General features: G+C 30.8%; 3 protein-coding genes across 3 annotated transcripts; all 3 read right to left on the reverse strand.

Moving 5' to 3' along the window:
- Nucleotides 1-4,804: 4,804 nt before the first annotated feature.
- Nucleotides 4,805-7,027, reverse strand: LOC124935508 (zinc finger protein STAMENLESS 1-like). The gene is made up of 5 exons (XM_047475941.1): nucleotides 6,874-7,027; nucleotides 6,643-6,728; nucleotides 6,112-6,246; nucleotides 5,192-5,273; nucleotides 4,805-5,105 (listed from the first exon to the last, which is right to left on the reverse strand). Coding segments are annotated over exons 1-5 (606 nt in total). The 5' UTR covers nucleotides 6,876-7,027.
- Nucleotides 7,028-8,552: 1,525 nt separating this feature from the next.
- Nucleotides 8,553-14,534, reverse strand: LOC124935509 (glycosyltransferase BC10-like). The gene is made up of 2 exons (XM_047475942.1): nucleotides 14,180-14,534; nucleotides 8,553-9,233 (listed from the first exon to the last, which is right to left on the reverse strand). The coding sequence occupies exons 1-2, from the start codon at nucleotides 14,532-14,534 to the stop codon at nucleotides 8,554-8,556; spliced, it is 1,035 nt and encodes a 344-aa protein (XP_047331898.1). The 3' UTR covers nucleotide 8,553.
- Nucleotides 14,535-20,988: 6,454 nt separating this feature from the next.
- On the reverse strand, nucleotides 20,989-22,465 carry LOC124936896. Its single transcript, XM_047477426.1, has 2 exons — nucleotides 21,638-22,465; nucleotides 20,989-21,567 (listed from the first exon to the last, which is right to left on the reverse strand). The coding sequence occupies exons 1-2, from the start codon at nucleotides 22,429-22,431 to the stop codon at nucleotides 21,108-21,110; spliced, it is 1,254 nt and encodes a 417-aa protein (XP_047333382.1). The 5' UTR covers nucleotides 22,432-22,465; the 3' UTR covers nucleotides 20,989-21,107.
- Between the last annotated feature and the right edge of the window lie 1,576 nt (nucleotides 22,466-24,041).

The raw sequence follows: 24,041 nt of genomic DNA on the forward strand, positions 1-24,041 counted from the left end.
TGCAACCAATCGGTATTAAAGGAGTTTCACCGATTGATATAACAAACAATTCGTACTAATGTTTCACAAAAGTGCCAAAAGATGACACAATTTATTTCGCGAGATTTTATGGAGGTTGTACCGATTGGTTATCAAGCCAATCAGTGTTATATATAGTTGTTCACCGATTGGTATAAAGACCAATCGATATTATGAACATAATACCGCTTGGTTTTCAAACTAATCGGTGTTATCTTCATAATACTAATTGGTCTTTATACCAATTAGTTCTTTTGGTTGCGAAAAACCTTTTTTTACAAATTCAAGACTTGAAAACAAATTCAGATTAGAGTGGTACAACTGTAATCTTGTGCGATTGAAACTCAAACCTTTAACAATGGTAGGTACCAGGAAGCTGACTATTTAGTAGAGTAGATGAATGCGATTCATGTCGAACCATTTATTATGAATTTCAAACATCGTAGGCACGCCCCTGAGTTGTTGCTATCTTTGAAATAAAGAACCAGAAAAAAAGATTGAGGTAGACTTGATCAAATTAAAGCTATTACACTAGACACTTCAGATGTCGGTTTGAAACTGATGGCGTCTCGGGCTCAGACCTAATGATGACGTCTTTTGGTATGACTTTAATTCTTGAGGAGATATGTTTCTCTATGAAACAAATTTAAAACAACATTTATCATGTCAATTGATAAGTATATTAGAACCTTAGTCGATGAAGGAATTTGACGCCCCGTTGATGATTAGTCGATTAATATTAAAAATCCACAAGTTGTTGTGCCTGAACACATCATAAGACCCTACATAGATAGAGAGGGTACATGTATTCGATTGTTTGGAATGCCAACGAATATGTGGAATAATGATCTTCTTAGTCGGACCCATAATGATTTTGGGGAAATTTATTGATATCGTTGAGAATATCAATTTATTGCAAGAGATCAATTATGTTAGAATGAGGATGCATCACTCCAATTCACATATTCCTCACCCGAAATCTATTTGTGTTGATAATGGAACATGTGTGTTTAAGGTGATAGTTTGAACTGAACGTTCTATTGTCGTGTCTCCTTCATCGGGAACAAACACATCGAATTTCTTGTGTTGGAGTCATCGATTTTGTTTAGGAAAACGAGTGAGTCAGTTTAACCCATTTTACAATTCGTATGGCTAGTCTTGAAGACGTTTAAAGACTAGTTGTTGAGATTAAAAAATTCGGAGAGATTGTATATGGGCGTAAGGGATGTCGTAAAAGCTGATGAGGGATTAAATGAACAAACATATTTTATGATGCTGATATCGAATATTCGTCTTCACAACCATCGTGTTGCGATGTCACTCCATATGTCAAAAAAGAGAGTGTAGACAAGTGATTGCTAGGGACCAAGAAGGGTCCCCCCATTTTACTTTGTTGAGCCTGATCTAAACGTAAGTTCAGGCGACTATTCTATAGTCATGAGATCGTACAAAATGTTACACACGATGGAGTATCAAAAGTTGAGGTCGTCAATCCCGCATCATATTTCAAATTTGTTGTCTGAACAAGAAATGACTATCCATGTAAAAATGGATGTTGGTCACCTATGAAAGACATAATCCAAGCCACCCTATTAGAACTATTTATTCGGAAATTAAAAATTAGGAATTACCAATTTCCATTCACAATGTGTCTATGAGAAATCGGTTGATTCTGAGCTAGATTATGATGCCATTGTGAATACTTAATGAAATTCTCGATACATAATATTACGTTGAATGAAAATAAATCTCCCTTGAGGGAGGTCGTTGAATTAGAGACTAAAATGTAGCTCAATGTGCACGAGATCCCACTATTTTTGTATATTTTTCACCCAAATCCTTCTTCGTCGAACAACTACCACTAGTGTGAGTTGAAGAAGTTAAATGATCTATCGTAGATTTATATGCAAGAGAAAAAACACGTCTCGAAATCAAAAAATGGGTATTCCAACTAGATTTAATCAATGATTAGAAAAATTATTATTTAAAATGGTTATAGAAACAATGATGGCGTGAAGTGATGCGTCATTAAGTCATTATTGAAACTATTGGTTGTGGCATACATATTTTGTTTTAGTAAGACTAAATTCAAAATATGAATGAATTGTGAGGGATCTATATAACTGATATTTGTGTGATTTAAATGCTTTTCTATAGGGACATCTAGTGAGATTCTTGTGATTTTATAAAAAAAAATTAAATTATGTTAAGTCATTATCGTATCTGTCATAAAGATGTGAAATTGACAACTCATTTATTTTTGTATTATTAAAGGTAATTTGTATCTAAAGTCTTTTATGAAATATGATTAAGATGTGATTTTTGAATATTTGAATAGTTACCGTGAAATTTGAATGAATGTATCTCAAATAACAGAACTCAAATATTAGTAAAGTATTTTGTCCACAAAATCTTAAAATTTTGTAAATATTTAAAACTGTCTTATTAATTATTACCATCTAAAAAAAATCCTTAAAAAATCCTTTTATCGAATGAAAACCTAGCTTGGTCTATATTCATTGCAAATTTTGATACAAAATCTAACCATGACAAGATCAGATTAAGATTAAGCATTTAAAGTAAAGAGTTGGGGAGATAAAAAATTGAAAAGAATTGCCTAATTTGAACTCATTTAACGTATGTGGTCTCTGTTGTCTGAGAGAGTGAGAGAGATCCCGAGAAAGGTAGGAGAGAGAAAGAGAAAGTTAAGAAAGGGCTATGTGGGAGTGAGAGAGACTGATCAGGGGTAGTAAGTAATGGTATCTGTCCTTTACACTGCTTGTACAAAACGTCAATACTAAATATTATATCAATCCCTTAACTTCTATTCTTCTTCTTCTTATTATTATTTAACTCTTTACTTTTACAATTTTATAAACATACATCATTCTTATTCAATAACATTGAAACTAATAATTAACTCATCCAAATTAAACCTAAACTTGATGAATTGTCAAGTGAAAGAAACAAAGTTAGATTGACAATCTTTTTAGTTTTGGCACATGTATTTGTTTTTGGGTGTATTGGGGGACTTTTTCTTGATTTTTAACTGATTTCTTCTGTGTTGTTTATATTAACCCTGGTTTTAAAATTGTCACAAAATCACAATCATTTCTGAGATTTGAGTGTGATAAATCTAATAACATAATTAAACGTCACTTCAATTACATCACATCCATTATGTTACTTAATTGGTAAGCCAAACTATTAAAATTTCTTTTATTTTAAAATAAAAAAATTATTTTATTATTATATATTAATACATTTTAAATATTTTTATCAAAACAATTTATTAAAATCACAAAAAATAATAACTTTTAAATAATTCACTACCGAACAAAAGGCCTAAGTTCTTAAACATAACTTCATGAATAGTCATGAATAAGGGGACCAAAAGCAAGTACAATTGTACTACTTAATACTTAACTAAATCCATGTCAATTCAATTCCAACATGTTATTCAATAAATAACCTTTATAAAATGTTCAAAACTTAATATATATAGAAAAAAATAGATAACGTTGAGAAATAAACTCGAGACAATACGTAGCGTGAAAGTTAATATAAAAATCATTTGAATGAGAACCATAATTTACCTTTTGACTAATAGCATTCCTAAAAAAACTAATTTAAGATATAAGGGGATTAAAGAGAAAAATGAATAAAATGTTTTTAAACCAAAGCTCACAATGAAAATAATACCTTTTTAACTATAAAAGCTATGAGAAGGAAAAAGAAGTTAATAACATAACTATATAAGTTCATTATTCATTCATGAGGAAAATTGAATTCCTAATATTTTGAAAAACAAAAAAACTTTTGTAGAAGTCACACAGATCTAGTGTTAGTTGAGCTTAAGCACCTCCTGATTGTTTGCTTTTACTTTTTTATCTCTTTTTAATGTAGGACAATGACATATCTTGTATTTTTTTTATTATTTAATTCATTATTTGTTTATTCAATTCAAAAAAAAGACAAACCCATATTTATATACCAGTATTATTCATAATTTTATTTTTTATTTTTTAATCTCACTTCAATTTAAGCCACCCTAACTCTAATTTTTGGATATGTATCCATGAAAAATCCAAAGCATTACATTACAATTTCAGATAATATAAAGGAAAACTAAAGCCCTCAAAACATAGAAAAAAGACACAAATAATTAACTCAAAACCATACAGATAAAATAGGTTTTGAAAAGAACAATCAATATCTTGGTAACAGTGACATGATCCAAACTTAATTTATTATGAAACTCAAACTTAGGAATCCTAGCTAGGTTAACTTTGCTCAACTGCATACTCTGGGTTTGTAACTCTGGTTTCAAGTACAAACCAGAGAGAGGAGGGAGGGAATAGAAAAGAACAAAAAGAAGAGGATGAGAAGAAGAAGAAAGACATGCAAATAGAAGTTGGGTTTGGTTTCGTTAGAATCGAACTTAATTAGTTCTCCTAAAGAAAACCAAATTATAAATGTATTTGTATTGTACTCAGCATCCACAAATACACGACCATCTGAAATAAATAAAGTTGTCAGTTCCCTACGAAAAAGATCCCTCTTTCATTTTCCCTTTGCATCATTATATCTCGTTTCGTCACTTTCTTCACTTTCTTCTCTTTCTCTCAGTCTCAGCCACCAATACAATAAAACTCATTTTCCAAATTAAATTAAAACATATAATGAAAAAACTCAGTCATTCAAACATATCCATTGAAGATTGAAAAACATTTTTTTTGGAAAGTAAATTGATTTGAGTTCATTCCCCTTCTAGGTAGTGAAGTGATCAGTCCATTTGTCCTCGTCCGGTTCCAGCAGGGCCAGGAAATGATTGACCTACTGGTGCCCCGATACAAGTGTAAGTGGACCCTTCTCCAGCGTAATTAGGGTTTGCATGTGGAGTTAGAACGTGACCCATGTAACAATCGTTGCCCGTTGGATGGTGTTGATAATTGGACGGATATGATGATCCAGCTGTTCCAGCAGAGTAGAGCCTTGGAGGTTGTGTAGGGTATAATGCAGGTGGTGATCTCATTTGATGGTGGTGATAGCTCAAACCACCTCCATGAGGAATTACTCCTTGCCCACTGTCAGAAAAAATAATAATTATTATTTTTATTAATTAATTTGAAAAATAATAAAAATTAATTAATCACATCTATATTTTACAAACCCTAGATGATGAGGAGGTACAGGAAGGCTATCAGCCCCAAAGACCAGTTGACGAGCTTTGTTCAGAGTCTCCGTCTCCCTTTCTAACAGTTTGACGACACAAAACACAAATCAAATCAAATATTTTTTTAGTCAAATGTAAAACATCAAATCAACACAAACATTAATTAACAAATTCCCACACAGAATCCTAGGGGACATGAGATCCATTGACATGACTATGCTTGAGTTATTAACTTAATCATTTATTTTTATATATATATATAATAGGGGTATATATCCTTGAGAAACTAAACCTATAAATGGGTAGATCTTGTTTGATCTTAAATTTAATCCAAATTATCAAATTCTCATACCATTTTATCAATTTTCAATTAAATCATTCAATTTATACTTTATTTTAACTTTTTAATTTATTTTTTTTAAATGACTATTTTTCATTAATTCTTGAAATTGTAAACATCACATAAAAACAGTCAAAACTAGATCCAAAACAATTCAAATTGTGACCAGATTAGTCACAAGCTACAACAAGAACAAACTAAAAAACAAAACTCAAAACTTGAAGCTTCATAGACAAATCTTAAGAACTAGAAAAATCAAAATAAATAAATAAATATATTTTCATCATTTTTCATTGGAATCACCGATCTAGTTAACAATAGATTTTTGGTATGTTTTGTTCCTTGATGAACATTGATATTCCTTGAATGGTTAATCTCGCCGGGTTTAGTGGTGTGTTTTGTGAAACTTTGAACATTTGTGATTTTGTAATGTTTGCATGCACATTTTTCTAAGCAAATCTGAATTAGTTTGATTCAATTCTCAAATTGAGAAATTGAGATGATCTTTAGATTGAGCTTACAAAATCAAAAGGGCCCGTATAGTGATGAAGAGATCTAAAGAGAAAAGAAAACTTACCTTGGCGATGGCGGTTCATGTGGCCACCAAGGGCTTGAGATTTGCAGAACTTGAGGGAACAGAATCTGCATTCATAGACTTTACCAGCAACCTCATAGTCTTTTCCGCCGCTACTCTTTTTCTTCCTGTACCCTCCTGTAATTACAACAATCTATGTATGTAAATGCTCTTCAATAGTAGATCCTAAAAACATGTTTAGGTTTTTAGCCTTTTGTGTTTCCTAATTTCAAATCAAAACCGCATGCAATTATCTCTCTCTCCTCTACTAGGGTTTCTAACTCAAAAGCACCATTGAAAGGATGGATCGACGCCACCCAACATCATCAAAACCAAACCTTCTCTTTTTCTGATAAGGGTTTAGTGAAAATCAAAGATGGGAGATTAACCCCTTACTGGTGCATGCATTTTTGGTAATCGATGTAAAATAGTAGATCTTATAGTTATACTGAGTAAATGCATTATATATATAAATCAGATGTACAGATCTTATAAATTTTTGTTTTTCTGGAGAAAAATGATGAATGTATGTACCAGCAGATGAAGATATGTCCTCGGTAACTTGCTTAGGGTAATCATCGGGAAAGTTGTTGAGGTCCAAAGGGTTTCCTTCTGATCTCCTGCAAAAAAGTAAGTAAAGATGTTTAATTATGAATGCATGAAATGGAGAGAGAAATGAAAAGTAAGAAAAAACATCATCTTCTTCATGTGTTTTTGTGTTAATTTGTGTTTGTGTGAGTGTGGGGAGAGGCCTACGTTACATACATGGTACCGACAGAGAAAGACAAGTAAAGATGAGCTGAAATGTGAGGATGGGATGAAATCTTTGAGATTGAAATATATTTTATAAGAGTACTACTTCAGTTAGGGAACTGCATTTAATATCTAAAAGAGATGGAGATGGAGAAGGAGAAGCTTGATGAAATTGTGGTGAAGAAAAAAGTGTGGTTTCAAATGAAGTTGTCTATCAGTTCCTCTCTCTGCCAACCCCACACCTCTGCAGCAGACACACGCTCGAGAGAGAGGGAGAGTGAGAGAGATGAGAAAGAGAGGAGAGAGAGAGAGAGGAGAGAGAGAGGGAGGGAAAGAGAATAACAAGGAGAAGCAGTGGGCCGGTCTCGTGATTCAAAATTAAAGACATTGGAGAAGCATCTGTCTTGATCATTTGGTTAGAGAGAACAGCTAGGGTAGGGAAAAGGAAAACATAAAAAAAAAAAAAAACACATTAATATGTTTTTTTTGGCTTGAATTTCGATACAATATATATAGGTCTTTCTTGCCCCCTTATCTAGCTAGCTAGCTAGAAAATATGATGTTCTTTCATACATAAACATAAATCTTTTGTCAACATGTAAGAGAAAGAAGGTTAGAGATTGGCATTGGTTTGAAAACCCATCTCTATTATTACCTTTTAGGTACTACTTATACTTGTTCATAACTAAATTCAAACTCCCAATCAATCATACAACATAATAAACCATTAACACAACAATTGAAAATAACCTTAATTATTTCTAAACGTCTTAAATAGTGGTGAAAGTTATGTTTTTTTATGGTATTAATTTATAATGACCAAATATATAAAGAGGGTATTGTAGTATTTTAATTATTAAATTTATTGATATGTTTAATTCATATTTGATTATGATTGGTTTTTATAATAAAGCCCAACCAAACAAGCTCTAGGTTGAGGTAGCCCTTATGATTTAATTCACTTTGCATATTTGTCTTTTTTTCCTAGTATTTAACTTTACATTCATGTTTTTCTTTATTCACATCCGCCCTAAAACATTATGATTTCATTAATGTCAATTTCTTCTCATGAATCTTGGATAATCTTTGTATGAGCTTCTTTTTAACACCATGGGTGATTTACAATTAATTCAATATTTATATACTCAATGCAAATGTTGAAATCAACAAAATATATTTCTTGTTCAATGCAAGTGTTGCAAGGAAAATTAAACTATAGCAAAACTCAACAATGTTAGATTTGGACTCATTTTGAAGGCTTGTATATATAAAAATAGTGTACATTTTTAAATATTCGAAAAAACCTTAACATTTATAAGACATCAATCCATTTTTTTTTAAATATAGGACAAACTCATTTTCATTTGTGAAGATTTTTTCTGATGTGTAAGACCCTTATTGTTAACTAATCTTTCTTTTAAATGATTCGGATTAAAAACTTGAACAAATGATCTTGAGTACACAATACGAGTTCATGTGTTTACCGCAAAGTTACAAAGTCTCACTTTATTTATATTGTTAATTAATCTTACCAAAACAACTAAACAAAAATCATTTTTAATTTTGAATAGGGACTTACACATAACTCGATTAATCTCCTATAAGCTAATTACCAAAAGAATTAATTGATTAATAGTGACAAATCTATGTGCAATTAGATTCTATATATTTTATTATCTAAAAGCATCCTAATTAAGAAACAAACCCCATAAGCATTGGGGCTACCCTCAACAAGCTTTGAAGGGCATCCGGTGCAAACTTCCTAGCAAACATGTAGCAAAAACTAGTCCCCTTCCCATTATACTCACATTTACTTCCTACCCTCATATTCTCCAACATCTCCACACTCACATCCTTCCCCACAAACCTAGTCGGATGAGGCCCTCCTTTCTCCCAATCAACCCACGTCAAAGTCCTATTCGAGTTCCCCTCCGCAAATTTCGTGGTTACAAATGTCGGCAAGTAATGCTCGTCTGAGTAACATTGTCCCCTACAATGTTTTTGGAAAACTGGGAAGTAAACGCAATCGGATACAACTTCCAAAGCTAGAGACCTGCCCATTTGGAACCATTGGGAGCCCTTTCTCCATTTATCGATTGTGACGATTGGGATCATTCGGTTGTTGTATCGGCCCCGGCCCACTGCACCAGCGAGATCATAAGATTCCACAAAGTTTTGGGTCGTGTTTATTAGGTAGGAGTAAACTGTTGGGAAATTGTAAAGAGGAATGCATGCTTCCGATAAGAGGACGAATCGTTCGTTCGATAAGTCGAGGAGGGCGTTCGCTAGGAGGCGACGCTCCGCTTCGATCATGTTCACTTCTCCCCATTTTACTTTCTGCAAATTGTTTAAATAGAAAAGATTAATTCTTTCTTAAGATGAAGATAAGTGGAGCAAATTATAACTAGGGTTAGATTAATTCAAGCTTAATTAAAGTAGGTGTGAAATGATGTTATTTATTCTTGCTTAAGATGAAGATATGAGGGTTGGATAACTAGTGTTTTATTAAATTAATTAAAGTCTAATTAAATAATGATAAAAATGGTTGTTTCTACTAATTTAATTAATATTAAAAATGGATGATTACGACAATGGTAAGAAATAAAATTAATTTATTGTAGCTAGCTTATTAATTAGAATATCGTGATCAAGGGAAAATTGTAAATACCTTGCTTGGTATTCTTCTTCCATAAAAAACAGAGTCTTGATGATCTGTTTGATTAAATTCAGGATCAGAATGAACATAAACAGAATAATATCCTCGATGGCCATTGAAGAATCTTTCCCATAAAGGAGTAAATGGAATCGACCCTTTAACCAAGAACATGAATGCAATCTTTGGGACTCTCTCAAATGGAAATTCATCAACTTTTGGATTCATTGAAGCTCTCCATAACAGTTCCTCATCGGTCATGTCATGGGTTAATCCGATCGGAGGTTTCAAGTAATTAGTTAGACCCACACGACCATTAGGTTTCGAATTGGGTAACACTGGCCGCCACGTAGAGAAAGAGAATTGGGTTATTTGAAAATTGAAAGAGAAATTGGTTAGATAGATGAAACTTAGAACAATCCCAAATGTAATACCAATTGAAAACAAAAGGAGATATGAGAGGATTTGGGATTTGTTGTTCATTGTTTTTTCATTTGAAACTTGAAAAAATGAACTTATGTAAAAGTAGTTGTAGAGGGCGAAATTGGTATTTTTGTCCCTTCAATTTGAATATCCTCATAGTATTCAACGGGAACTACAAAATGATTATTCTTTACTCTTTATCCAGTTGGTGTTTTCTTCTTGTATGCTAGGAAATTGACAATTTGTTTTTTCTATTAATCTTTCAAATGTATATATACTTTGTCTGCTTTCAAGTCACAATGAAGTGTCCTATGACAAATCTTATGGAGAAAATCTATTATAATAGTCCCTTAAGTTTCTAAAGACATACAATGTTTTCCTAAAATATGCAAATTCACATCATTGTATTATTTATATATGGGATACAAGAAAGATCTATGCTAGGATCTTTTAAAAGTTTAAAGTTATAATAATATTATTTAAGAAATCAAATGTTTCATTTTTTAGATTTAAAAATGAATCATGTTAGCGGCCTCGAAAATAAATTTGGATCGTAAAAATAAAAACAGGTATTTGATCTTGGGTGATGAAATAAAAAAGATGTTTCTTTTATGAATGTTGGGAGATTAAGTTAGAACGAATATTGTTTAAGCAATCAAAATCTCAAAGTTCAATTTTGACTTAAAAACATTTTAAATTTAAGCCGTGATTAAAAAATTTAGAAGATTTGTATTAACAAAAAAAAATGATATAGTTCGTAATTTTGATTATTATCTAATGGACTGTTTTAAATAAAAGAAATTATAAGGGCAATCTTTTGTTATTAAATAGGCTATGCATAAATTGATTTTTACAAGGTTAAGTGTTTAAATTGAATCACATTGTAACATTATTATTATTATTTGTTGTATATATTAAGGATAACAATTATTGGACTATAACCATTTTTTAATGTGAAATCCAATAAATTTTATTGTTATGAGTTTGTCTTTAAGATTTTTATTACTAAATTGTTTGGTTAAAAAATATTTTTAATAATAAACATTGTTACTTAGATCAAAACTTGATTAAGCAAGTAAAACATACAAATTCTTGTTCAAAAAGGTTATAAATTCGTGTTTTGACATTAGGAACAATTAAAAAATCGATTAGAGTTTAATTCCAACTCAAAATCAACTATGGTAAAAACATGTTAGAGTTTAGGAGTTTATTTGTACACTTTTCAAAATGAATTAGCTGTTCTCTTTTAGATATAAATTAATGCCAGTTTTTTTATAAAATTTTATTTTAAACAGGTTGGCCCTCTTAACTGGAAACATTGGTTGGACAGTTTAATTAAGCCAATTAATTATTTCCAATAAAACATGGCTATTTAATTATATTTTATCTTTGTATGCAATCTTTACCCTAATTAATTAAGCATTGTTTTTCTCATTTAATTATATATAAATATATATATATAGTTGGAAGAATGTATTGAATTTCCAATCAATTTCTTAGAAAAAAATATATTACACTGCAATCAACTTAAAGGCCACATCTCTATCTCTGTGTGATGAATAAATTAAACTAATTAAACTTGTGTTAATAATAAGTTATTAATTAACATACTCTTAAGAAAAGCAAAACAAACCTATATAATTAGTTAAGGAAAACTGAGGGAGTATATATATATATATATATTTGACTCTTCAAATTTGTATAAAATGAATTTTGATTTATATTAAATATTATGTTTGACTAATAATTAAAATTAAATTTAATGATTGAATAAATGGGCAGTCAATGGAAACTGCTTTAGTGATGATGATCTCTAGAATTCTAGGGCATGTGACAAGAGAAAAGTAGATGAAAGAGAAAAAAGAAGAAGAAGAAGGATAATCATTTTAATTAAGACTTTTAAACCAAATTTTATATTTATTTTTAATAAATCAATTTTTTTACTATAATTTTTTTTATTAAATTAAAATAATAATTTATACTTTTATTTAATTTTTTTTTTAACTAATAAAATTAATCCTTCAAATAACTAACATCAAACTAAACTTATTTAATGAAAAACACTTTATTTAACTTTTAATTAATTAAATTATTATATATATTTATAAAAAAAATTAATTTTTTTTAATATTTGTGTTGATAAATATAGTGATTTGATAATTAAAGAGACATATAATAAAATAATTAAATTTTAATAAAAAATCCAAAATAAAATCAAACTAACTCTTTATATTGATCCAAGAGTGCAATATTTTTGTTCACTGTTGTGTTTATTTTTAGATTGGTTATTCTATGATGTTTATTAAAATACTTATGATTTTCTTGTAAGGATTTTTGTTTAATTTAATTTTGTTTGGGGATTTTTGTCTAAATTAATCTTCAACAATACTTAATAATAATGAAAATTTGTCTTAGTTTTTTAAATAAATAAATATTTCTATATAAAATTGGTCTAATCTAATTTAAATTACAAGACAACTTGGTTGATTATGCAGTTTATTTTTTGGTTTCACACTTTGAACCTAATAAAAAAAATGTACAAGTGCAAGCCCAAACAATTATGGGTGCAATGATTTTAAACTAGTTTTCATATTATTATTAAATGTGAAAGATAAAATTAAAGTATTTACATGACTTAATTAGTTTCTTAGATTTTGAATTTTATATGTTTTAGATTTAAAATTAATTATTAATTTAAAATTTGAGCATTAATATTAAAAAAATAATTATTTGATGTACCTGTTTATTTTATTATTAAAATCAAAGAAAATAATATAAAATAAACTCATGCAAATTTAAAAATATGGAGTTGTGCTGTGTTGGCACATCAATAATAATATTAATAATAAAAATCAAATTTGAACAAAAATTTTTTTGTATATATTAATTTTTCTCAAATAAGAAAATAACTATATGTAACTAATATGATAAGAGAAAAAGTGGTGCCTAAAATATTAAAATATGGTGAGTGTGCAGTATGTGTTATAGATTTTTCATCTAAAACTATATTCAAACTAGACCAAAATGGTGTTTCTGAAAAGACTAATAGTTGTTTAAACAATTAATGAATTTGAAATTTTCATAAATAATTTTTGGATAAAAACTTTAATGATCATTTATTCAATAAAAAATAGTGTATTCAAATGAACCATTTTTTTATAATTTTTGTTCTTTTTAGAATTCAAATATTATTTGGAAATAACTCTATATCAAACAAATATTTAGAATCACGTGAAGCGATGAAACAAAACTGGACAAAAAAAGAAAACAGGAGACGGGTGGATTACAGTCAGCAACTCAGCATGCAAAACCTAGATAAGGATCTGTTTGTATAGGCTTCTAAACTAGTGAAGAATAAGTTTGTTATATTAAACCATATCCAAATAACTCCTTACCATGAATCATAGTCATAAAGATTCCTTTCAGATCACTTATCTTGTGATTTATTTTGCTGAAAATTAATCTACACTCATTTTTAGTCATTATATTCTACCTATACTCATTATTCATAATGTTATTATAAATATGTTATTTTATACACATTCTAAGAAGTAGTCGGTTAGGAAGTTCAATTAAATATTGTTTGATTTTTACTGAAAACTTGAGTAAGAGTAGATTTTATTGAAATTTGAAAGTGATAATTTTCCTCTTTATTTGTATTTGTTTCGAGTACCTACTTGAGTGGGATGAAAGGAAACTTTCATTCCTGATTTGGAAGGGGAGATTTTATAGGATTCTATCCCAAATTTTCTTTTATTAGGTCCATGGCTAAAAAAAACCCACTTTTTATTATTACAGGTTCATTTGAATATGAAATCCATTTCTGAAAATATAACATCCCTATATCTCTTACTACATAAGGCTTTAATACATTTTGAAACCAAAATATGTGTTTTTTGAGAACTTTATTTCTTTAAGTAATCTTATATATTTAGTTTCTTTGTGTTTGAACTAAGTAAGATTACTTAAGTGATTTATAAATTTTAATTTTGAATTCTTATCTTGTGATGTTAATTAGTTTATTTGTGTTTAAACTAATCTTATTTTTTATAATATATAAATCATTTAATATATATATATATATATATATATATATATTAAACAAATAACTAATACAATAATAATCATCCCTTTGAGTTTTCTGCCTGTCACAATTAAAACTTTTTAAGTTAGCATTAGACTTATTTTTATAATTGTTTTTGTTAAGATTAGAGTTAGAGTGATTCTTCCTCATGAATTTGCCAAACTTTTTGACAAATAATGGCATTGCATCGTCGTTGATTTGTTCAACAGACTTGACAGATGTCGAAGCAGGTGGCTCTTCAGCAGTCACCAATGCTTGAGTTGTGATGGAGGTGGACTCCTCCTCCTCATTCCTTGAGTTTATCTCAAACTCGTAGACATTTAGATCGATAAATAGATCATATAGCTCGATCTTGTTGAGGTCCTTAGATTCCTTCATAGCTATCGTTTTGATATCCCATTCTCTAGGCAAAACTCTCATAACTTTGATAACAACTTCTTTGTTCCTATATACCTTTCCCAGGGTTGAGAGTTCAATGACTATGTTGTTGAATTTTTCGTCGAACTCAGTCATAGTCTCACCTAGGCGCATCCTGATGCTGTCGAACTTTTGTGTGACAACCATCAGCTTGTTTTAATTTGTTTGGTTGTTGCCTTCACAAAGTTGAGTCAGTTTCTCCCATATCTCTTTGGAAGAGGAACATGATTTGATCTTGCTGAACATGTTCTTGTTCAAAGTTTTCTAGAGGATATCTTTGGCCACGTTGTCGAGGTTGATCTTTCCTTTGTCTTCAGCAGTCCACTTGTATCTAGGTTTATCCGTCATTTGAGGAGCACCCTCCATTGTATTTGTGACTGTGTTGACCTTTAATATCTTCATGGGACCATCTGTGATGACATACCACATATCATCATCTTGTGCAACCAGATGTGCTTGCATTCTGATCTTCCAGTCATCATAGTCTTCCTTTGAGAACATTGGAATCTTGTTTAGGTAAGATATGATTCAGATATTTGTAGTAACTTAAGAATAGAAAACATCGCTCTGATACCACTTGTTATGATCGAAGACAATAGTAGAATGGGGGTTGAATATTGTTGTTCTATTTTTCACTTAAATGCGATTTTAATCCTGTTAGGGATTGAAAATCAGTTTCTATTCTAGGACAAATCATAGCAAACTCTTGAACGATTTCAAGTGCAGAAAATGCTTGTAGGATTTGAAGCGGCATATATGAGAATGAATGGAGCAATGAAAAGACAACACAAGATTTTATGGATGTTTGGAGATAAATACTCATACGTCACCCCTTCTTCTGTTTCCAAAATGATTCCACTAGAAAACTTTGATTTGTATAGCCTCTACACAAACCCACTCAGATCACAAGTATTAACACTTGTCTGTTTGAACTCCTAGGTCTCACACTATCTTGTTGAACAGACGTCTATCTGTTCAACTTGCACAAGTAAAATGATTATCGAATAATATAAGAATTATCGAGTAGACTATCTTGTGTGATCGTCGTGTATATTCTGTGAACTTTCAAAAGATCAAGAACCAGCGAGATAGCTTAACGGACGAGCGAGTTCTGCGTTGTTCTCTAATGCATTTTTATATTTGAAGTGTGGCAACGGTCGAATCCATCTTGTCAATACGTGGTAGTGGTACATTTGTCGCATGCCTGGCGTACGAGATTTTAGTGCACAAAAGAATGGAATATTCGTTTATCGTTTTGTATGTTAGAGTAGAGAGTTGGTTGTACATTTTGTCGTATTGCAATTTATCGTAATCAACTGATGTGAAACTCAGTTGATAACGAGCTCTACTGATGAGCTACTCTACTGATAGCGGACTCAGCTGTTGATCAGCTCTACTGTTAGCGAACTCTACTAATGGAGCCGCTCAGCTGATAGCGAGTCTGCTGATGGCGCATCTTTAGTTGGTGGGAAGTCTGCTGATGGCAAGTCTGCTGATAGCGCATTTTCAGCTGATAGTGAGTTTTTTGATGGCAACTCTATTGTTAGCGTATCTTCAGTTGATAACAAGTCTACTGATGGCAACTTTGTTGTTAGCGAGCTCTATTGATGGAGCAACTTTGCTGCCAGCGAATCTTCAGTTTTTACCTGCGCATTAATACATTACTGAACTTAGTTTTATTCCTTCATCAACGCCATCATCAAAACAATGTATGTTCATTTTAATTATCTTAAGTTCATTTTAATCAATTAAAACGTTTTCCATAATTCAACTTAATTTAATGATTTCCCTCTTTAACTTAGTTTTATAATTTTCCCCTTATTAATTTATCAATTTCCCCTTTAACTTAATTTAACAAATATATTATTATACAATAATGTAATATAATATATATTATTAGTTCAAGCCCAATGGGCCAAATATCTCAACAACCTACAAATGTTTCTTCTATTGGTGGATCACACTACTATGTAACGTTTATAGATAATTTGATAAGAAACACATGGGTTTATTTTATGAAAAACAAATATGATGTATTTGTTGTTTTTCTAGAAATTGAAGGTTTTGGTTTAAAATGAAACAAATTTGAATGTTAAATGGTTGATATTCAACAATGGAGGCGAGTACATCAATTCACATTTTAGAGAGTATTGTGATGTAAATAAGATCAATATGGTAAAGATTGTTTCCCGAATGCCTTAAGAGAATGAAGTAGCTGAACAAATAAATCAAAAACTAAACAAGTGTGCTAGAATTATGAGATTGCACGTTGGGCTGCCTAAAACCTTTTGAACATAAACTATTAATATTGTTGCCTACTTAATCAACAAATGACCATTTATTCCTCTTGAATTCATAATTCCACAAAATTTTGGAGCAGTAAAAAGGTAAACATTTCTTATTTGAAAAGTATTTAGTTGTTTATCATATGTGCATATTAATGAATGTGATATAAACAAACTTTATCCAAAGTCTAATAAGTAATTTTTCATTGGTTATCGTGATATTGAGTTTGATTATTGATTATGGGTTAATCAAAATTGGAAAATCATTTGTAGTAGAAACGTCATCTTCAATGAACATGTTTTCTACAAAGATTGTGTCGAAAAGACATCAGATAGTGATTACAAATTAGAAGAATCTGCTATGATTGATATGAGAGATTTTCAGCCGAATATATACTGACTTTCGAAGAAGACCAAAGTGTTGTTGAAAAAGAAATTGTTGAGAACGTGGTCCTGGAGGTAAATCAGCAAACACCGATTATACAGTTGAGTAATTCGTCAAAAAATCAAAACTAGTTAAGAGGTAGTCCCCATCTCTAAACTACATCTTGTTGACAGATAGAGGCGTACTTAAATGATAGGAAGAACTAATGCAATCAGATTAACTAGTTAAGTGGTAGTCTACGATGAAAGATGAAATGGACTATTTGACGTCGAATCAGACTTGGCAGCTCACCAAGCTACCAAAAGGAAATAAAGCATTTCACAACAAGTGGATCTTTAAGACTAAAGAATAAAATGATAAAAGTATTAGGTACATGACAATGTTGGTTGTGAAAGGATTTCAACAGAAGAAATGTATTGACTACAACGAGATCTTTTATTTAGTGGTCAAATTTATGTCAATTAGAACTATTTTGGGTTTGGTTGTCAAAAAAGACCTCCATCTTCAACAAATGAATGTCAAAACAATTTTTTCTTCACGGTGATTTGGATGAAAAGTTTTGAATGCGATATTACAATATTTTGATGTTGTTAGATAATAGTGCTCAATGGCCATCACTTTGGCATTTAAGGTATTGCAATCTAATATTATTAAATTTAGATATAAAGGCATCTTCCTTGTTTTATATTTTTTGTCTTTAACGAGCATATGAATCAAGTGAAGTCCATAATATGTTACTAGTATAACAGTGTTTATGATAATGATCATAAATATAGGTCTCTTATTATGATGTATAACGTTCATATCAAAATAATTCATAGTCGTAGGTTTACTGAGATAGGACATCATCATTAAACCGATAAAACTAGTGTGTGTTACATTGCTTGATTTTATCAAGCAAGTATCCCTATAACTCGAGATTATAATTGATAAATCTGAATGAACATACAGGTGGTTGTTAATGAGTTTAAAACGCACTGGAGTGTCTCGCACGAAACCCTCATGGTAATATATATATATATATATAATTTTGTGTTAGTGGTGCGTCTCGTAGCTACTATAGTGAACTGTCCTTAGACTTGATGTGTTCAAGTAAAATCATATGTGTGGATCATGTATTTTGATGTTAGTTACGATCGATCTGTAAAAGGGTGATCAAGCTGGTGGTTGGGTATATGTGAAATATATAGTGATACTGTGAGTAGCCAATAAAGAAGTCACAACTCTTGCGTCAGAAACAAAAGTGTATATACTCAAAGACCTCTTGTCGAAACACTACTTTATAGTCCATGGTCATGGCATTTTATCTCGGGTTGATGGTCTCTCTAGAATAGATTTAAGAGAGTAGTGAATTTCGGAATGACAAGAAGAAAAATAGGCTTGGACTGGATGCGATGTTTCGGTCCAGTGGGAGTTGACAGTAACTAACCAACTTCATGTAACTGAGTCGAGTATAAGATGTGACGAGATAAATATTCACATATATGTGGTAGCGGACATCTTCGATATTTCGTCAAGGTTAATGCCAATTAACTTTCTAGAGCATTAGGAGTCATGAGTATTTTGCTAGAAATATCCTCTTGACTGAATTATAGTTAAAATGTTAATTGTAGTCGGCTAGAAACTCTGGGGCCTAATGGGTCACACACAATTGAGGTTTAGAAATAAATTATTTTCAATCATCCATTTGATGAATAATATTGAACACTAGCATGTTCTATTGTTTTATTAACCGTTTCTAGAAAAAGGTGTTTTTCTAGTTGTATCGATTTGTTCTTCTCGTGGATCAACATTAGAGGAGTTGATAAAACGCTTGGTAAACAAGAAGACAAAAAGTTGTTCGTGAGCATATTAGACCGTGGGGTGGGGTCTTCGTGCTGGATCGTTGTATTCTTGCAAACGGTATTTTGATCATCTCCAATACAAAAAGTTATTCTGATAACATATTATTAAAATTATATGAAACTTATAAACGGTAAATCATTTTACGATTTTCTAAAATTACATTTTCGAAGTTAGCATGATAATAGAGTCGCAATTTTTTAATTCATATATGTGATATATGCTTAAGAAAACCCAACAGATGTAAAGGAAAACAAATTATATGCAAATTTCAAAAGAGTCTGATGGTTTGAAACAAGCTCCAATGCAATGGTATAAGAAATTCAATACGGATGAAGATCATTGCTTATATATCAAGATATTTGACAAATCGTACATTATTCTAATTCTCTACATTGTTACATGTTAATTCTTGGAGCAAGCTTGTATGAGATTAACAAGCAAAAAAATAGTAGTTTGAGAAGTTTGCAATGAAAAATTTTGGTGCTGCAAAACAAATCCTTGGGATGAGGATCTTCAGAGACAAAGAGGTTCTCAAACTTTATCAAAATATTTGATAAATCGTACATTATTTTACTTCTCTACATGTTGATTGTTTGAGCAAACTTGTATTAGATTAACTAGCTATGAAAGAGTTGTTAGAGAAATTTGTAATGAATTATTTGGGTGCTGCAAAACAAATCCTTGAGATGAGGTTTTTTAGAGATAAAAATGTTCTTAAACTTTCAAAATAAGAATATGTGAATAAAGTTCTCAACCGTTTCAACTTGTATTATGCAAACCAGTTAGCATCCCCTTAGCAAGTCAATTTAGACTATCCAAAGACTAGTCGTCTTCAACAGAGAATGAGAAAAAATACATGGTCATCGTGGTGTATGCCTCTTCCATTGGTTCTATCATTTGTGTGATGTTTTGACACAACCAAACATATCACATACAGTAGGAGTTGATAGTAAATTTATGAGCAACACGAGTATAGGCAACATTGAGTAACAGTAAAGTGGACACTACGATACTTAAAAGAATGTATGAGTCTCACTTTGTTTTTTCTAAAGTCTAACATTGGTTTGGAAGGAAAACAATGGTGGTAATGTTGATAGTAGGAAAACACAGTCGTGTATATTATATTTTGGGAGTTACTGCAATTAGTTGAGTTTCAAAACTGTAAAAAATTGTTGTTTTTTCTAATTGCGAGACATAGTATGTTGTTGTGATAGAGGCTGCTAAGGAAATAGTGTTGTTGCAACCCTTTTTGCGAGAATTGTGTCAAGATTATAAGAGAAGTGTGTTCCGATGCAATAAATTAAAATTGATGGTTCATTTGTATTTATTTAAGTTTTTTTAAAAGTTATTGGATTTAGTAATTATATGATTAAATTTTGTTTTATCAAAATTTTGATTTTTTAAAGTTTTTTTTTGTTTTGTTTAAAAGCACACAAAAATCCTCATAATATTTAATAAAGGTCCAAGGTAGTTAGAAAATTGTCTCGTCTAACAGAATAAATTTTGCAAGTTTCATTGATACTAAGAACTAGTGGTGTAAGCAAAATCGAACTGATCGATGAATAATCAACAAAAATAATTATAAACGACTAAACTAAGCTCTAATGAGTTCATAATTTATTGTACAAATCTTGCCCGGTTCAGTTGTAGATTTAGATAATTAAAAATTGATAGTTTAAGAGATTGACTATATATATATATGTGTGTTTTAAGTATATAACTTTTTTTTGGTTGGTTCAGGTTCGAGTTTTGCACACATATTTATTATTTTGTATCTTTGACCAAATTGAACTAAATGTTTAACTATAACTGAAAGATGGAGATTTTGAAAAATCGACACAACTGTTGGAATGAATATTTTAGTGAAAAAATCAACCGAACAACATACATTGAAGTGTAGACCATAACTATGACCAAATCTGTGTTAACTTTTTTCGATAATAAACATTAAGAATAACTAGCAGAAAAAACTAGGCAAGATCAAAATATAGTCGCTTTAAATTGAAGAAAAAAAAGTACCAACACAAAAGGGTAGGAAAAAAAACATGAAAATGTAACATTTTTATTTAGCTAGCTAGCTATAACAAGTGTTACATATAATCATCATGCACAAAACATAACATTTACCATCTATAATAGTTGAGACATCAGAAATTACTGACCATATTCATAACCATGATTGGCATAATTGGGAAACATAATAGGACCACGAGAATATTCAGGTTGTGAATGATGCTGCCCGGAATACACCTGAATTGATGATTGAAGACCTAATTCTGTTGAACCCATGAACATTTCTGGTTTATTAAGATTTGCAATCCCAACCGAAGATGAAGAACTAGCCGATGGTTGGAGATAAGATGGGGTTTGCCTAGAAGTAACATAGATAATTTGGTGTTGAGGCAGAGGAGGAGGGTATATTGAATAATAAGGTGTGGATTGGTTAATATAATTGGTCCCATTTTGAATAAACTGATGATGATGATGATGCTGATTATTGTATTTTAGGTAACCATAATCGTTAACTGTCGTCGGAGCCAACAACGTTTGATCAATTGGGACCATGTTGTTGTTGATAAAGGTTGAATCTTGGTATACCATAGTACTACCCTCACTGTGAAATTAATGAATTTGATGAATTAGCTTAATTGAGATAGAATAAAGACAAGGGTTGAATTGGGTACCTTGAAACAGAATCGGGAGAAAGCAATTCAATCCCGCCGGTCGGATTGGGTTGCGCCGTCACCGTCGCCGCCGCCGGCGAATGAGTCTGTATTTGAGATGGGTTTCTTGTCCCCTGTTCGGATCTTTCATCATCTAAGAAAGCTCTGTTCAAATTCATCCCTTTAATCTCCGACGATCTATCATTGGCTGCAATCGCCGCCGCGATTTCATCGTTAAGATCACCTAATAGGTTGTTAGATTCCTGGGATTCCTTCGTGGAATTACTTTTTTTAAGGGTTGTGAGAAACTGATCATCTGTTTTGTTATTGTTCTCGAGTAAGGATCGGATTGATGAACATGAATCTAGTTTCTTACACGTGAAGAGGAAAAGACGGAGACGATATGATTTCTGGGTGGCTGAGATTCTGTCATATTCATCGATCATGTTTTCTAGATCTTCATTTGTGGTAACAGAAATGAGAGAATCAAGTTCTTCATTTGGGAGTTGATACTTGAGAGTGAAAGATTCGCCGCCGGTGATTAGGGTTTTGGAAAGACGGTTTATGAGGAAGGAGAGAGAGGAGTTCCGATCAATGACGATCATTCGGGTCTCGCCGCCGACGTATCGAAGAGATTTATCGTGGGGAGATGGAATTATGTGGCCGTTATAGCTGCACATCAGCCGCAGCTTACCGGCGCCGCCTCCGACCGCCGATGGAAGCTTCTCCGACAAGGGATGAATCGGCCGGAAACGTGTCGACGATGAGTCATAAGCGCTGGAGCCGGCGACGGCGAGAAGCGGAGGAGGTTCCATGGAGAGAGAGGAAAAAGGACTGATAAAGCAGTTGTTGGATACTCTTATAGTTGCCTCGTGCAGATTTATTTAATTTTATGTGATAAAATAATATATGGACTGGTTTGAAATATATATTTTAAATCTAAGATTTATAATATGAAGAAAGCTACACCGAATTGATGACTTTCATTTTAAATAAATATTACATATAATGTACCATTCTTTTAGAAAATGGGTGAAATTGGTTTATGAACGGGTGAAATTGGTTTATGAACGGGTGAAATTAGTTTATGAACTCATTGTTTTATATGTAATCTTTGTTTGTTGATGAACATTTTTGTTTATGTTTTCATTATTATTCTTAAATTGTTAATTTTGTTATATTTCAGGCGTGTTTAGTAACAAAGTTAACACTTATGTTTCTGTATTTTTTTTTATTATACTTCAACGACTCTTATTTTCTTGGAAAAATAATTTAACGTTATTTTATTATAAACCCAAAAATATGAGAAATAATCCATTATCAAAATTAAACAAACTATATCTTTTATAAAAAGAATCAGACCACTATAGGGTATCTAATTATAAAAAAAAAAATAGAAATTACAGACAACTAAAAGCATATCAGTCATACTAAACATTTTGTTCAATTCGTTATTTTCGAATCTTAATTCGGTATCTTTCGCAACCCACCTACTTTGCCTAATCAAATGTTTGGCTTCAGGTTTCATTATTGGTAATTGAACTGTTATATTTAAGGATTACTGTTTATGAAGATCTTTTTCTCTTATATTAATTTCGCTTTAGAAGAGTTCAACACTAACTAATTAAATAATTATGTTTAAGTATTTAGGAATTTTAAGAATTAAAAACTTGAACAAAATATATATATAATTTATTTTGAAAACTATTAGACAACTAATATAAACATATTAATATTTTTTAAAGATTGGGACATAGGTAATTGCGGTTTAAACATAAGTACAACTCTTAGGTATTAATAAATTCGTCTGCTATACTAATTTAATTAATGATATTGTTTCGAAATTGATAAATTCCTATATTTAATAGAAGATATGTACTTATGCTTAATAAGACTCATAAGAGTATATTAATACATAGTTTATTTTACAAATAAAATCAAATGTAGCCTAATTAAGAGCAACTTAACTAAAAACAATAACGCATGCATAATTTGAATGATTTTAAGATTTCCACACACTTGTAAGCTTTGAAATAAATTATGAAAACAGAAATATTAACAAATGTCATTGCATGAAAGTAGTAAAAAAACAAATCAAAAGTACACTAACTAATTAAATAAAATGTTTTCTTTTTCTAAATATATGAATACAATATTTAAATTGCATTCCATCTTCTTTTTTTTTTTTGTAAGATGGGGTGATTGAAAATTAGATTGAGTAGTTTTTATGGCTAAATTTAAATTTGATTATACTAGGATGGTTATAGTATTATATCATGATGGTTGTAATTTAGTTTTGAAATTTTATAAGTGATTTTGTTTTTTTAGATTGTGTACTAAAAAATGTATTAACTTATCTACTTTTTTTTTTTTAATTGAGTCTGTTTGAAAACACCTTGAGTTGAAATGATATTGAGTTTGAACG

Source organism: Impatiens glandulifera, chromosome 4 (assembly GCF_907164915.1).
Source record: "Impatiens glandulifera chromosome 4, dImpGla2.1, whole genome shotgun sequence".
Taxonomy (NCBI): Eukaryota; Viridiplantae; Streptophyta; class Magnoliopsida; order Ericales; family Balsaminaceae; genus Impatiens; species Impatiens glandulifera.

Excerpts from the sequence above, each read along its gene's own strand:
- LOC124935508 (XM_047475941.1), bottom strand. Across the intron at positions 6,247-6,642 it reads GGACATATCTTCATCTGCTG|GAGGGTACAGGAAGAAAAAG; the intron begins GTACATACATTC and ends TTGTAATTACAG. Across the intron at positions 5,106-5,191 it reads GTACCTCCTCATCATCTAGG|TGGGCAAGGAGTAATTCCTC; the intron begins GTTTGTAAAATA and ends TTTTTCTGACAG.
- LOC124935509 (XM_047475942.1), bottom strand. The coding sequence starts at position 14,534 with ATGACTGAGTTCGACGAAAAATTCAACAACATAGTCATTGAACTCTCA. Across the intron at positions 9,234-14,179 it reads ATTATTTGTCAAAAAGTTTG|AAAGAATTAATCTTTTCTAT; the intron begins GCAAATTCATGA and ends CTTCATCTTAAG.
- LOC124936896 (XM_047477426.1), bottom strand. The coding sequence starts at position 22,431 with ATGGAACCTCCTCCGCTTCTCGCCGTCGCCGGCTCCAGCGCTTATGAC. Across the intron at positions 21,568-21,637 it reads TCTCCCGATTCTGTTTCAAG|TGAGGGTAGTACTATGGTAT; the intron begins GTACCCAATTCA and ends TTAATTTCACAG.